Source organism: Rhineura floridana, chromosome 17 (assembly GCF_030035675.1).
Source record: "Rhineura floridana isolate rRhiFlo1 chromosome 17, rRhiFlo1.hap2, whole genome shotgun sequence".
Classification (NCBI taxonomy): Eukaryota; Metazoa; Chordata; class Lepidosauria; order Squamata; family Rhineuridae; genus Rhineura; species Rhineura floridana.
In genome coordinates this window covers 7,665,532-7,681,735 of record NC_084496.1, presented here as the reverse complement: position 1 = coordinate 7,681,735, position 16,204 = coordinate 7,665,532, and the positions used below count along the sequence as shown (strand labels likewise).

The window sequence follows — 16,204 nt, the reverse complement described above, 5'->3', positions numbered from 1 at the left end:
ATTCCAGGTTTTAGTCTGAACTTTAAAGGAGCTGTCCAAGGTGCTGAAAAACCCAGAGCGGATTCACTGTCCCACTGACATCGGAGCCACCTCTCTCCGCTCGCTATCTCAATCAAAAGGTCACATCCTCCCCCCCCCCCGCTGTTTAATTTTTTTAAAGTTATGTGATCTAATTGCAGATTCCCCACAGCATGCCTGTTTTGGGTTCTTAGCTTTAAGTTTGTATGCACATGTTTAAATCCTCCTGACACTTATGCAGCCTTTGTGCAGGACTGCACTACAAGGAGACAGCTGGCTTTGCTGCACAATGCACGTTGTACTGAAAACTCACATCTTAACCTAAATGAAACAGAAGAAGATGGTTCAGTAAAGGAGACCCTCCCCTGATTGATTTCAGGTCTTTTGCTCTCAGAGAACCCGTCAGGAGCGGCTATGCGATGACACTCGTTACATTTTTCATGATCACGCTTACAGAATCGGCGGAGAGCTTCGCTAATGCAGCTCATTACTTCTTATCGTACCAGCCAGTTATTTCCCAACAGAAGACAAGATGAGTGGCGATAAATAACAGGACGCATTTGCTGTCAAAGCTGCGTGAACCCACCCACGGATGCATAACACGGGCACCTGCAGCTCAGTTCAGCCGAGCTAGGCAGACTTTGCAACAAGCCATGTTCAGCCTTATCTCCTGCAGATAAATGACGCAGTTGATTTTCATGCCCTTGTTGAACACAGTTGAGGGACTCGGCAAGATCAGTGGCTCATCAGAACACACACAAACACCAATACCCACAGGCTTGCATGGGGAAGACGGGGGCTAATCAGAGAGTTTCAGAAGCTACAAAGGTGGGGGCTCAGGATGCTGTGAAGTTTGACTGTGCTGATGCTGCCTGCCTGCTCATCGCAAGCCTCTCAACGAAGTCTTGCCAGTTCCTTTCTTTCTTTCAGATTGTGACCTGTTCTAAAGAGGATCAACCTCATCCAAAACCACTGGGAAGCAAAGAGGTGCTCACTGAGGGGGAAAAAAAAAAAGATCAGTACACTCTCAATCCAGCATAATCTGTAGGAAATTAAGGATTCCCTGCACAAGTGAAATTAACAAACTGGCATGCTGTAGGGACGAAAAGGGCTGTGGATGAATTACAAAATGTGTTCCTCTACACTCCAAACTCCTATTAGTTTTTGGTCTCAGTTCAGCTGTTGTGGCTTCCCCAGAAGAATTCTGAGGATTGTAGCTGGTGAGACTTTTCTGTTAAGAGATCCTGAGCCCCAGCAGCTCCCAAAGCCCCCTGTGGAGACCAGCGACTATTAAATCAGTCTGGAAACTGTCGTGATATATGGCAAGGAAAACTTTTCCTTCGTCAAACAGGAGGGGGCGCTGTGTGTTAACGCAGCGGAGGGGATTTGGATCTCATCTGTCCATGCTGTAACACCACAAACAAAACGGAAACAGACAAAATGTGGTTTTAAGTGTGAAGGCTCCCTGCCAGCGGTGATGGAGAACCAGCGATGGCTGCCTTCATGATACGCTGCCATCCCCTTCTTTTCTCTAGGCCAGGGACGGGTCACCTTTGGCCCTCCAGCGGTTGCTGAACCACAACGCCCATCAGCCCCAGCAAACACAGCCAATGGCCGGGGATGGTGGGAGTTGTAGCTCAGAGAGGAACAAAAGGACCTAGAGGGCCACAGCATCTGCTTTGCACGCGGAAGGTCCCAGGTTCAGTCCCCAATGGCATCTCCGGGTAGGGCTGGGAGAGACTCCTGTCTTGAAATCCTGGAGATCCACTGCCAGTCAGTGCAGACAGCACTGAGCTAGATGGACCACTGGGTCTGAGGCTGCTTCCTATGTTTCACCACTTAGGACAAACGGGCCCAGTCTATGTGTGTGGCTCTCTTATGCAGCTGGTTACTTCAGGATAGGAAAATGGGATATGTTTGCTTATGCCTCAACCCTGGGAGGGCAGCCTGACAGAGCAGGGGAGTTGCGTCACTGGTCAACTAGGCAGACATTGCCAATCGACCACCTATTCTTTGATCCCAGTCCGAGTCAAGAACAACCTTGGGATCAAAGAATTGGCGGTCCATATCTCAAGCAAAGAAGGCTCCACGAGGCAGCTATAATCTCACAAATACTTAGGGCTTCTGTGAAAGGTCTCAAGGTACAGATGGATTCATACGAGAGGGTAGTACAATACTGTGTCTTGGTGGACCAGTGAATTCAGAGAAAAGCGGAACTCAAAAAGGAAAGACCCCACCAAAGGCGTTCAATAAATCCTTCACTGATCAAACTTTGGTTGCACTTTAGCTACAGGCTGAACCCACCAACAGACGTGTCACTTTCTGAACAAAAGCTTTGTCTGAGCCAAGAACAATATGTGCTTCACGTTCACTTGGGGAGCTCAAGATTTCCCCTCGGATTGAGCTGTATTGGTAATCAAATGCTGCTCTTGTTTGTCCCTCTCGCTTCAAAATATTTTTAAACAAAAGCAAATACGTGAGATGCTCCGTCTGAGGGGTCGAGCTCCAGGTGCTCATCTCTCAAGTCTATATGGAATTCTGCTCATAACAGCAAAGAGCTGAGACAAACTTTGTAAAACAGAGGCAGCTTTATGATGGGAGGGGAAATGATGCTCCAGGGGAAAGCTCTATTTTGCTGAAAGGCCAGCCCTGGGGAAGTTTAGCAGCTAAGAATAATTTGCTGGACGATGATCCTGGTGCAAAGCACATTTTACTGACACCCTCATTAGATGGCTTTAGGCAAAGTGCCATCTCCAAGCCTCAGTCTCCTATCTGCATATGGTAATTACTGAGAGGATGCATGCATAGCCTAAACACAGTCTAAAAATTACACCTCTGAATATGAACAGAGTGCCTCTTCTCTATCCTCCTTCAGGCCCCTTTAAGCTCATTTTAGTTTAGGCCGTTGGCTTCTTGCCCAAGCCTAAGAGTGCACAATTTGTCTTTTCACGGAATCATAGTTTCAGAGTTGGTAGGGACCTATGCGAAATTAGATAATCTAGTCCAACCCACTGCCCCACACAGGATCTACAAGGCAAGACACAACTACTGCATCTCTGAGAGACGGACATCCAGCCCCTATTTTAATAGTTCCAGCGGAGAGCTCGCCAGCTCCTGAGGTCATCTGTTCTTCTATCACACAGCTCTTCCTAATTCCTCCTAATGTTTAGCCAAAGTTTGGTGCTTTCTTGCAACTTCCACCCATGGTTATAAGGTGGCAAAAGCTTTGGGCTTGCATGGAGGATAAGGCTGTTATTGATGGCTTTATCCTACCTCTGAAACACAGTTGTTGAGGATCATGAGCAGCAGAGAACATCTGTGCTCATGTTCTGCTTTCGGGTCTCTCAGAGGCATCTGCGAGAACAGGATGCTTGACTAGATGGGCTTTCGTCTGATCCTATAAAAACAGAAGAAGAGCCTTGCTGCTGGATCAGGCCAGGGACCCATCTAGTCCAGCATCTTGTTCTCACAGTGGCCAACCAGATGCCCCAATGAGAAGCCCGAAAGCTAAGCTCTTATAGGTTCGTTATTCCTCTCTCCTTCCCTGGTGCAGCCACAAGGAGGACATTAGAAACCCTTGCTTTTAAACTAACCTGAGATCCTCATTACATCCAAAATCTGGGAAACTTTGGCTAGTTCAAACCATGGTTTGTTCAAAGACTAGGACTGAACCATGCTTTAGACCTGGCTTGTCCATTTTCCATTGTTTTAATTGACCAGAGTTCTCCATTACATCTGAACTCAGGGACTCTGGTTGGTTTAAAAGTGGATGCGGATGCTTCCAATCACCTCCTCATAGTCACACCGGGGGGGGGGGGCGACAACTGCACAAGCCTTGGGCCACCACAGAGAAGTGTTATGTCTCAACTGGGCCAGTGGGGAGTTAGTCTTGTCAATTAAACTAAAGTATAGATGATTTTTTAAAATTTAAACACAATGCTAGAAGTAGTATGGCTTACCCTATGGGCTGCAGCAAGAACATATATTTGAGATACTCTTATAACGAATGCTTCAGAGGTGTTTTGAAAGTCTAAACACAAAGTTACAACTGTTAAAACAAATTTCTCGCTTGGAACAAGAATATAAAAAGGACCAAAATTCTGAGACATACAATAAGCGTCTTGACCTAAGTGGAGGGCAGCTGAAGCAAGCATACAAATTGGAGAAACCTCCTCTATCTTTTTTTTTAAAGAAAAACTTCAAATTCTCAACAAATCTTCTGAAAGTCTAGGAGGTTGGCAAATGATCAGAAAAAGGTTCCACCTACTCTGTAGCGAGGGACAACAGCTAAAGACCAATATAAAATTTTCATTAAAAAGCTTACACTGATTAGCAATCTCACAATCCTTCACTACCAAACATTTCTTACCAGTTCTTTAGAATTCTAAATTTAAACAGTCTAATTTGCATATGTTGGAAGCCCCATCTACCACATGGGAGGAATCAAAGGTAAAAAGAAAGTTGTATCTAACCAAGTTCTACTCAGAGCAGACCCACTGAAATTAAGACCCAAGTTAGTCATGTTCATTCATTTCAATGTGACTACTCTGAGTAGAAATAACATTGGATACAACCCAATCAAACTGAAAAACAGCAAGTTCCCCTGGATCTGATGGAATCACATCTGAATTCTATAAAATCTTCTTGGAGCATGTTGCTCAGTCACTTATTTATTTATTTATTTTATTTATTTATTGTATTTATTGTATTTGTATACCGTCCCATAGCTGAAGTTCTCTGGGCGGTTTACAGTAACTAAAAACATTAAAAACAAATATACGTTTAAAACACATCTTTTAAAAACAATTTAAAACACACTTAAAATTTTAAAAAACAATTTAAAAAGACCAAACCATTCATATAACTTTAACTAAATCACCGCCAGAAGCAATGTGGCTTCCTGGATCAAATTGTGGTTTCAGGCCCTGGTTAGTAAACAGTTTTCCATTTTTAGCATGACTCTGGTTTACTTTAATGAGGACTGAAGTGCCAACATTGTTGTTGGTGAGCTGGCAAGAGAGGAGTATGTGGGCCAGCTTCATACACCAGAGTTTATGACTGTGGGATTGTTATGTCAGAACCAGCCCAGCCGACGTGTCACCTTATCTATTAGCAGCAGCTAGAATTTGCATAGTTGGATACTGGAAAAACTCACAGGGACCACCTGTTTTGGAATAGCTCAGAAAAAACTGGGATATTGCTCTCCAACACTGGAGGCATTCAAGAGGCAGCTGGACAGCCACCTGCCGGGTATGCTTTAACTTGTGTTCTTGCATTGAGCAGGGGGTTGGGTTTGATGGCCTTACAGGCCCCTTCCAACTCTATGATTCTATGAGATGAAAGCAGGGTATTTTGATTACCCACCTGACTTTTAATTCAGACTTGCAAATGGCAACTTTACCTGCCCCACACCGATGCAATGTATATACAGGACTGCCACATCGGAATGCCTCAGGTGTTTGAAGACAAGTCAGAGCTCGGTGGCAGAGCATCTGCTTTGTATGCACAAGGCCCAAACTTTGTTACTGGTGATACCAGGGATTAAAGGATCTCAGGCGCTAGGAGGGAGAAAGGTCTTTGCTTCGGGCACTGACTCGAGAGAAAGCAGCTTCTGTTCATCTGAACTAGGTAGGAGATGAGGTAAGGGCTGGATTTGATACACTGGTTAAAAATAATGGCTGTAGGTCTCTTGTACATGCTATTATTGTTGTTATTTTTTTAGGCAAATAACACATGGCAGGCAGAATTTACAAGATGCAGTGACATTCTTAGGGGTAGCTAATGGGATTGATAGGCCATGGTTAAAGCGAAGGTAGCCTGCCTCTATTCCTAACAGTGATAGGGCTTACTGTCTAGGCTGCCCATAATGCAGCTGCTTTCAGGCTTGGGAAGCCATATATAAGCATGAAGCAGCCAGGACCTTCCACCTGTTGCTCCCATCATTGAAACTGGGGGTGGGTAGGGGGAGACAATACACAGCCCTCGCTTCCTGTACCCTCTTGAAGATGGTAAACTGGGTGGCAGGAAACAAAGTAGACAGACAGAAATGCTCTAGCTCCTCATCTCTGCCAGTCTGGTACTGACACCCTAAAAATCCCACAGTAATCTGGAAAGAGAAAGAGTCACAGCATTGGAACTTGCGTCTGCCAGCACACGAAAAAGTTAACAAAGAGAGCTCACTTGCAGTCTTCAACAAGCGTTTCTCTTCCTCCTTCAGCTTGTTCTGCATCAAACGCAAAGTGTTCTCTGCTTCCTGCAGGGAAGGGAAAACATCAACATCAGGAAAGGCAGGTGCGCTATCACTCCACTCAGGAGGGCGACAAGGCACTCACTAATTTGCTGCTAAGGTTAAGATCAAGGGCAGCCAGCTTAGTTCCACGGAACCGGACTCTAAAAAACCGAGTATCTCCCCCGCTCCCCATCAGATCAACTCTAGCTGTTCAAAAGCGTTGCAAACGTCTGAATCTGCACACACTCCTTCTTGCTCTCAAAACCAATGTCAGAAGGCTACCCCATAAGGTTCAGGAGACTGACTTGCTTTCTATATAACCTGTTGGACCAATAAAAGAAAATCTGCAAAGGTTAAACAACTCTCTGTAAGCAGCCATAGGAATTTTCCAGAAATGGTGGGGGGGATAGATAAGTGTACATAATCAGCATTTCCAGCAGATCTAGTTACTGAGCAGCAGTTAGGCCTGAGTAGACTTGGCCTTTTGCACATGAACAGGAGACCTGCTTTTCATCTATGGATGGACCTGCCATGTCTATGAAGTAAGACCCACATTAGAAAGTTCATGAACTCCCAGTCTTTGTCCTACCTTTTGCCCAGTCACAGCAACCCTAAAATCCTGGGTTCCTGAATTGTTCTGTCTTGGGTAGTGATCACTTCTCCACCAGGAAAGGCCAGCACAAAAAGTTTAAAAACAAACCAATATTCTAGCTATCTCTTTGGTAAGTGCTTTCTGAAATGGCTTCTACAATAACGAAAGCTGGGAATCTGGGGATTGTACTGTATTAGCACCATTATTTTAAAAAATCTACACAATATATTAAGAACAAAACACATTAAAACCAAAACAACTTAAAAACAAAACTTCTTGGGAAAAAAACCTTTTAAAAAAAATTCCAACACAGATGTGGACGGGATAAGGTCTCTAATTAAAAGGCTTGCTGAGAGAGGAAGGTCTTCTGTAGGCACCAAAAAGATAAAAGAGATGGGGCCTGTCTAATATTTAAGGGAAGGGAATTCCAAAGGGTAGGTGCCAGTACACCAGAAAGAACAAAGGGAGACCTTCCCGTGCAGAGACTTGTCCACCCTCAGGACTGGGTGTAACCCTGTGTGAGTTCAGAAAGCCCTCATAAAGGAGCATAGGACATCATCTGAAGCTCCCTAGAAACTCAGCTTTCATTCTTAAAAAGAGTCCTCAAAGATGAAGTGATACACTTTAAAAACGTTGTGGGCAATGACTGCTGGCCTTTCAGAAGACCGAAAGGGGGGGGGGCAGACACTGCTAACCTCCTTGCCCCTTCCCCAAGACTCAAATAACCCAGGGTCCGGAACGCAATCAAATGGGCTCAAGCTGCAAAGAGGAAATCATTTAGAAGGCTCGGCGCCCCTGAAAAGCCTTAATCATGCTTTATCCACTTTGGAATTGCAGTGTATGTGTTTGTTTTTAAAACTGTAAATCAGGTCTGAAAAAGATGAGGCTGGGAACACAGAAACACTGGAAGTCAATTATCTGGAAACAACATCATTTTGACACTTTGCAAAAAAGGGAATGAACAAAGCGAGGCAATTTCAGAGACCCAACGAGTCATGCAGCTCTTTCCTGAGGCCACATGATGTATCTCATAATGGGCTACAGTACAGATGTGCTGCCAGGGCTAGCTTCTGAGGGCGGCGAGGGAAGGCAGTTGCCAGGGCCCTTAAGGCCGTGGGTTCTGTGGAGGAGATCATTCCCTAGTCTGTGCTTCACCTGGAGTCTTAACTAGGTATGCCCAGGGTGTTAGGACAGTACTCGGGATTTGGGCAGAATATAAAAGGCAGCAATCTTGTAAACATGCTCTCTCTCTCTCTCTCTCTCTGTGTGTGTGTGTGTGTGTGTGTGTGTGTTTATATATATTTTATATATATAAAAAGGATGCAACTTTATTCCCAGGAAGCATCTTTATGAAGAACATTTAAATTGCCCTTTAAATAGTTAGTTACACTACGGAGAAGGCTTTTAAAGAAAGGAAAAGTTTGGCCTGTGGCTCAGCTTGCTTAAGTCACTCTCTGCCTGTGCCCCCCCCACTCTCTGTCCTCAATGCTTCAAAGGCACACTGCTGACCACTTGCTCCCCCAAACTGGGAGCTGGCCTTGGGTGCAGCACACACAAGGTCAGAGATTAAAAGCGCCACAGAGAGCAGCCTCGCCTGGAACCTCTGGCCTGATCGAATGCCACACAGCAGAACTCCCTCCAAGGCAAGCGACTGGGCTGGTGAAGCAGGAACAGAGTGTTCTCCCTCGCAAGCCTGACCACCTTCCTTGCTGGCCACGGAGGAAGTCAGGCTGCAGAGTGATCTGGTCCTGTATCACCAGCCCAGTTCCGGGAAGTACAGCATGAGACGGTTCTGGCTGTACTCACCATCTTCATTTGCCTGCACGGGGCCCAGAAGCACTCTGGGAAAATGAAGATGCTGGGGATGGCCAGAGCCAGCTTGGAGGTGCTTCCTTCTGGTGCAGCATAAAATGGAAATGGACTGCCTTCCAAGTCGATCCCGACTGATGGCGACCCTACGAATAGGGTTTTCATGGTCAGCGGTATTCAGAGGGGGTTTCCCAGTGACTGGCCCAAGGTCACCCCGTGAGCTTCATGGCTGTGTGGGGATTCAAACCCTGGTCTCCCAGGTCATAGTCCAACAGTCTAACCACTAAGCAGCACAGCACAGTTCTAAATATTAAAGGGGGGAATCCCTTTCTTGTGCTGCCACCTGCTGGTGGCGGAGAAGAACAGACTGATCAAGGCAAAAGAGAAAGTGTGTCTAGCTCACCAGGGTTTTTTTTACTAAGTAAAAATTGTTGCAGGCTAGTCACTTCTGGGGACTGAGTAAATCTGTATCTAGAGAGTGATGGAAAGATGTCAGGTCAAAATGCTAAAATCTGATATTGAAAGCAAAAGGCAACAATAAATAAAACTGAGGTTCTGCCGATGGGTGATAAAGAGAAATTGGGGATTACTGATTTGATGCTCAGTGGGGTATTAGTGCCCCTAAGAGATCAAGTCCGGGGTTTGGGGGTCATTCTTGACTCCCAGCTATCTATGGAGGCGCAGGTAGCGGCCGTCAGTCGGGCGGCGCTTTATCAACTACATCTCGTCCGAAGGATACGCCCTTACCTCCCGAGCCACTTGCTTCCCAAAGTAGTACATGCTCTGGTCTTATCCCGGCTGGATTATTGTAATGCCTTATATGGTCTTCCCTGGACTACGGTTCGTAAGCTGCAGCTAGCGCAGAATGCGGCGGCTCGCCTGATTAAGGGCAGTCTCCGCCGTGACCATATCGCCCCAGTCCTTAAGGAATTGCACTGGCTACCTGTGGTTGCGCGGGCCAAATTTAAGATCCTGGCTTTAACTTAAAAGGCTCTTCATGAGGTCGGCCCACTCCATTTAAAGAGTCGCCTTCATTCGCACCAGGGGTGCCGGCTTACAAGATCGTCCTTGAATGGCTCACTTCTTACACCTCCAGTAAAAGAGGCGAGGTTGGTGAGGACAAGGTCTAGAGCCTTTTCTATCATGGCTCCTACGCGTTGGAATTTGTTGCCAACTGACCTCCGTCAGGCCCCCTCCCTGCTATGCTTTCGGCGGACCTTGAAGACCTGGCTCTTTACCCAGGCGTGGGAAGGGGATTACGCTGTCAGACTGCAGCTCTTGGGGGGTTTAGACTCAAATTTAGGCTGGCAGATTGCAGATCTTGGGGGGTTTAAATGTTTAAGCTTTTAATTTTTAATTTCTAATTTTTAGGATTTTGATTATGTTTATATGAAATTTACTTGTGTTTGGTTGTAAGTCGCCCAGAGTGGCAGATTAACCTCTGCCAGATGGGCGTCTAACAAATCTCATAAAAAATAAATAAACATGGTTGTTGGCTTTTGTTTGTTTTTATGATAATTTCACAGGCATACATGATCTAAATATATGAAATAAATAATCCTTGAAAGACTATGTGACATGTTATTTCTACTGTTGGTTTGTTTATTAAATCCTGAGATTGCTGTTGGTTTCAGTAGATGATGGTGGTGAAAATGCACCTGGCTTTAGGAGCAGAGGCACACATTAAATCTTCTTCCTCTGGGTGCCCCACAGACTACTTTCTCCTTGCACTGGGCCTCAGATCAGCTTGGAGGCATGCAGGACCATCACTGACTCCTGTGCTTGCATCTGTTAGGGGTTTGCCTCTGCCTCAAAGCGACTGAAGGAGGCATCCAAAGAAATGGGCCACAATAACCAGAATGTTGGGAGCTGCCAAGGACTGGGACCAGTGAGCTGGAAGAGCTGCAGCTTGGGCCACTCTCAGGCTCTGGACTGGCCCTGATTTTCGCCAAGCATTACACATGGAAGATCTTGGGTTGCATCCAACTGGGTCACACTTGGAGGAGACCCACTGAAATCAATGGGTGGTACTCAATGCTAGTCCTGCTCAGAGTAGACCCACCGAAGTGAACAGACAGAGCTAACTTAGGTTCATTAATTTCCACGGGTCTATTCTGAGTAGAACTTAGCTGAATACAACCCAACGAACTTAAGCTACTCATGATTATGACTAACAAGTTTATGGATTTCAATGGGTCTACTCTGAGTAGGACTTAGCCCAATGCTACCCTCGGACCCCAAAGCCAGCAGACTCCTAAGCAAAAGAAGTTTAAGGGAAACATATTTCATTATGCTCATTGCTGTAACTAGGTTTTTAAACATCAGCATCCTCCGGCATGACCACTAATGACAGTTGCTCTCTCTTGGAGAACAGAACAGAACAAAACAGGGCTCCCCCTCAAAAAAAAATATGGTTGAACTGGATGTGAATCATAACATGGCAGATTTCCTTGTTATCTCACTCCTGCACTAATAAGCACAACAGACAGTCCTATATCAATATCACAGGTGCAAGCATTTAGGAGCGCTCTCCGCCACGATGATAAAAGTATCCATCTATTTCCCATTGTCACACATACCAATTAACAGCTTTCCAAAATGCACTAAGTGTCACCTTTTCATTCTTAGGCTGGGAGGACGAGGACCCAGAAGAGAGATGTAGCAATAAATCATTTTACAGAAAGCTATAAAAAGAGGATCGCAAGGGTATTGATTTCGGAAGCAGACTTGAACTATGATTCTGCGCAGCTATTTCCAAAGAGGCACAAAGCCCATGCCGTAGCTGCTGCTGTAAAAGGTTACTGTGAAAAACATGTCATCCATGAGCAGGAGGCTGATGATCTATGACTAAGCAAGGCCTGCAATGCACAACATTACATACCTAACGGGATTCCCAATGAAGCCTCTGCGGCCTTGGAGGTTCTGCCATGCTTTCTGCCATGCTACCCACAACCTGTATGAGTCCCCGATGAAAACATTCCATGCCCCATAAAGCAATGCAACTTCTATAGTCACAACAATCGAAAATATAAATAAATTGGCAGATTGTGGTTGTCTTTCTCCCTTTCCCTGGACCTCTTTTTGCTCCACACACCCCCAGGTCCTACCCCAGGAGGGTCTAGTAACAGTCATTTACAGAATGTATGTCAAGGGTTCAAAGTGCTTCATAACACGTCCCCAAGCATTCGCACAACTTTCCTGCAATCTTGGCCAGAATTGTTCTCCCAATCTCAAAGGGTTAAACACTGCTAGCCTTTGGCTGAGAGAAGAGTGGCTTGCCTTGGGTCACACAGTGAGTTTATGGGCTGGTTTGAACTGGGGAGACTTCCTGGGCCCAGCAACTCAATCTCTTAGTTGCCATGACACACCAGCTCTAAGTAAGGAGTGGTGCCTGGATGGTCTCTCTCTCTCTCTCTCTCTCTCTCTCTCTCTCTCTTAAGTGGTCCCTTAGGCCAGAATGACAGCAGATTTGGCAAGGCCCAGATCTAAATCTGCAGCCACAGGTCCATCAAGTCATGTTCCCGCCAGAGGGTGTTGACAAACAGCTGGAAAACATGACCTGGTTAGGACATTTTGCTGCTTCCTGCCAGCAAATGGAAGGTGGCCACAAATCATTTATCCATCTTTCATGAGGTTCAGGTAGTATCGATTCTGAAGGTCACATCCGCACCATATGTTTAAAACACATGGCTTCTCCCAAGGAATCCTGGGAACTGTAGTTTACACCTTGCAGAGCTACAACTCCCAGGTCCCTTAAACAAACTACAGTTCCCAGGATTCTTTGGGGAAAGCCATGTGCTTTAAACGTATGGTGTGGATGTGACTATAGTTCTTAAATTTTTCTAGTTCAGACTCTACAGTCACTTTTTTTTTATTATTAGAATACCAAGCCAGATGAACCAATGGTCTGACTCAGTGAAAGGCAACTTCCTTGCAGGAGACGTTTTCTCAGTCGTATCGGACACATTCTAAATTGCTGAGAAAAGCCCCATTAACCTTTTTTGGACTACATGGGGGAGATGTTTGGGTATACTACAGTATTCCTTTCATTCCTGAATACTCATGCTAGCTTAGACTGATGGGCAGTTGCAGTCCAAAATGTCTGGAGGGTGCCAGGCTGGGCAAGGGGTAGACCTAGAAGTAGGCATTGTGAGAGCAGGGGCACAGGATATAAATTCAGAAGAGCAAAATTACCACAGGCCTAACCACAAGTGCCAAAGACACTTGAAGAGAGACACTGCTTACAAGTGCCTGTACGCTAATGCTAGGAGCCTGCGAACCAAGATGGGAGAACTGGAGTGCTTGGTCTTAGAGGAGAGCATTGATATAGTGAGCATAACGGAGACCTGGTGGAATGGAGAAAACCAGTGGGATACGGTTATCCCTGGATATAAACTATATCGGAAGGACAGGGAAGGACGTATTGGTGGCGGAGTCGCTCTATACGTGAAAGAAGGCACTGAATCCAGCAAGCTCGAAACCCCAAAAGAGGCAGATTCCTCCACAGAATCGTTGTGGGTGGTGATACCATGCCCCAGGAGGGACTTAATACTGGAAACGATCTATCGTCCCCCTGATCAAAATGCTCAGGGAGACCTGGAGATGAGATATGAAATTGAGGAAGCATCCAGACTAGGAAATGTGGTAGTAATGGGTGACTTCAACTACCCGGACATAGACTGGCCGCATATGTGTTCCAGTCACGACAAAGAAGCAAAATTTCTAGATATTCTAAATGACTATGCCCTAGACCAGTTGCTCATGGAGCCGACCAGAGGGATGGCAACCCTGGACTTAATCCTCAGTGGGGACCGGGACCTGGTGCGAGATGTAAGTGTTGTCGAACCGATTGGGAGCAGTGACCACAGTGCTATTAAATTAAACATACACGTAAATGGCCAATTGCCAAGAAAATCCAGCATGGTCACATTTGACTTCAAAAGAGGAAACTTCACAAAAATGAGGGGATTGGTAAAAAGAAAGCTGAAAAACAAAGTCCAGAGGGTCACATCACTCGAAAATGCTTGGAAGTTGTTTAAAAACACTATATTAGAAGCGCAACTGGAGTGCATACCGCAGATCAGAAAAGGTACCGCCAGGGCCAAGAAGATGCCAGCATGGTTAACAAGCAAAGTCAAGGAAGCTCTTAGAGGCAAACAGTCTTCCTTCAGAAAATGGAAGTCTTGTCCGAATGAGGAAAATAAAAAGGAACACAAACTCTGGCAAAAGAAATGCAAGAAGACAATAAGGGATGCTAAAAAAGAATTTGAGGAGCACATTGCTAAGAACATAAAAACCAACAACAAAAAATTCTATAAATACATTCAAAGCAGGAGACCATCTAGGGAGGTGATTGGACCCCTGGATGATAAGGGAGTCAAAGGTGTACTAAAGAACGATAAGGAGATTGCAGAGAAGCTGAATGAATTTTTTGCATCTGTCTTCACAGTGGAAGATATAGGGCAGATCCCTGAACCTGAACTAATATTTGCAGGAAGGGATTCTGAGGAACTGAGACAAATAGTGGTAACGAGAGAGGAAGTTCTAGGCTTAATGGACAATATAAAAACTGACAAATCACCGGGCCCAGATGGCATCCACCCGAGAGTTCTCAAAGAACTTAAATGTGAAATTGCTGATCTGCTAACTAAAATATGTAACTTGTCCCTCGGATCCTCCTCCGTGCCTGAGGACTGGAAAGTGGCAAATGTAACACGAATCTTCAAAAAGGGATCCAGGGGGGATCCCAGAAATTACAGGCCAGTTAGCTTAACTTCTGTGATTGGAAAACTGGAAGAAAGTATTATTAAAGCCAGATTAACTAAGCACATAGAAGAACAAGCCTTGCTGAAGCAGAGCCAGCATGGCTTCTGCAAGGGAAAGTCCTGTCTCAGTAACCTATTAGAATTCTTTGAGAGTGTCAACAAGCATATAGATAGAGGTGATCCAGTGGACATAGTGTACTTAGACTTTCAAAACATTTTTGACAAGGTACCTCACCAAAGACTTCTGAGGAAGCTTAGCAGTCATGGAATAAGAGGAGAGGTCCTCTTGTGGATAAGGAATTGGTTAAGAAGCAGAAAGCAGAGAGTAGGAATAAACGGACAGTTCTCCCAATGGAGGGCTGTAGAAAGTGGAGTCCTTCAAGGATCGGTATTGGGACCTGTACTTTTCAACTTGTTCATTAATGACCTAGAATTAGGAGTGAGCAGTGAAGTGGCCAAGTGTGCTGATAATATTAAATTGTTCAGGGTTGTTAAAACAAAGAGGGATTGCGAAGAGCTCCAAAAAGACCTCTCCAAACTGAGTGAATGGGCGGAAAAACGGCAGATGCAATTCAATATAAACAAGTGTAAAATTATGCATATTGGAGCAAAAAATCTGAATTTCACATATACGCTCATGGGGTCTGAACTGGCGGTGACCGACCAGGAAAGAGACCTCAGGGTTGTAGTGGACAGCACGATGAAAATGTCGACCCAGTGTGCGGCAGCTGTGAAAAAGGCAAATTCCATGCTAGCGATAATTAGGAAAGGTATTGAAAATAAAACAGCCGATATCATCATGCCGTTGTATAAATCTATGGTGCGGCCGCATTTGGAATACTGTGTACAGTTCTGGTCGCCTCATCTCAAAAAGGATATTCTAGAGTTGGAAAAGGTTCAGAAGAGGGCAACCAGAATGATCAAGGGGATGGAGCGACTCCCTTACGAGGAAAGGTTGCAGCATTTGGGGCTTTTTAGTTTAGAGAAAAGGAGACATGATAGAAGTGTATAAAATTATGCATGGCATTGAGAAAGTGGATAGAGAAATGTTTTTCTCCCTCTCTCATAATACTAGAACTCGTGGGCATTCAAAGAAGCTGAATGTTGGAAGATTCAGGACAGACAAAAGGAAGTACTTCTTTACTCAGAGCATAGTTAAACTATGGAATTTGCTCCCACAAGATGCAGTGATGGCCACCAGCTTGGATGGCTTTAAAAGAAGATTAGACCAATTCATGGAGGACAGGGCTATCCATGGCTACTAGCCATGATGGCTGTGCTCTGCCACCCTAGTCAGAGGCAGCATGCTTCTGAAAACCAGTTGCTGGAAGCCTCAGGAGGGGAGAGTGTCCTTGCACTCGGGTCCTGCTTGCGGGCTTCCCCCAGGCACCTGGTTGGCCACTGTGAGAACAGGATGCTGGACTAGATGGGCCACTGGCCTGATCCAGCAGGCTCTTCTTATGTTCTTAAGGCTGTTTTGCTGGTGATGCCAGAAATTGACGTTGGGCCCTCCTCCATGCAAAGCAGCTGCTCCAGCACAGAGCAATAATCCCTGCTCAGTAAACGGACTCTTAGAAGGGCAAATGTTCAGCACACAGCAATGCACAGCACCAGCATATTGAACTCAGTCAGACTGTGACTTTAAATATGGACCTACTCTGACCTTCAGACCTTCCGAGGGCTTCTCCGGGTCCCTCTTCTGAGGGAGGCTCGGAGGGGGGTGACAAGGAAGAGGCCTCTTCAGTTGTGGCTCCCCAGTGAGGCCCGCCTTCATTGCCATCTTTTCAGTGC

At 45.5% G+C, this 16,204-nt stretch overlaps 1 protein-coding gene across 2 annotated transcripts in view; it reads right to left on the bottom strand.

Moving 5' to 3' along the window:
* Positions 1-16,204, bottom strand: part of CLUAP1 (clusterin associated protein 1) — an 81,138-nt gene that overhangs the window by 6,175 nt on the left and 58,759 nt on the right. For both annotated transcript variants that reach the window (XM_061599522.1, XM_061599520.1), the window contains exon 9: positions 6,199-6,271. In XM_061599522.1, coding sequence (XP_061455506.1) covers positions 6,199-6,271 — 73 coding nt within the window. The remainder of the gene's footprint in view (positions 1-6,198; positions 6,272-16,204) is intronic.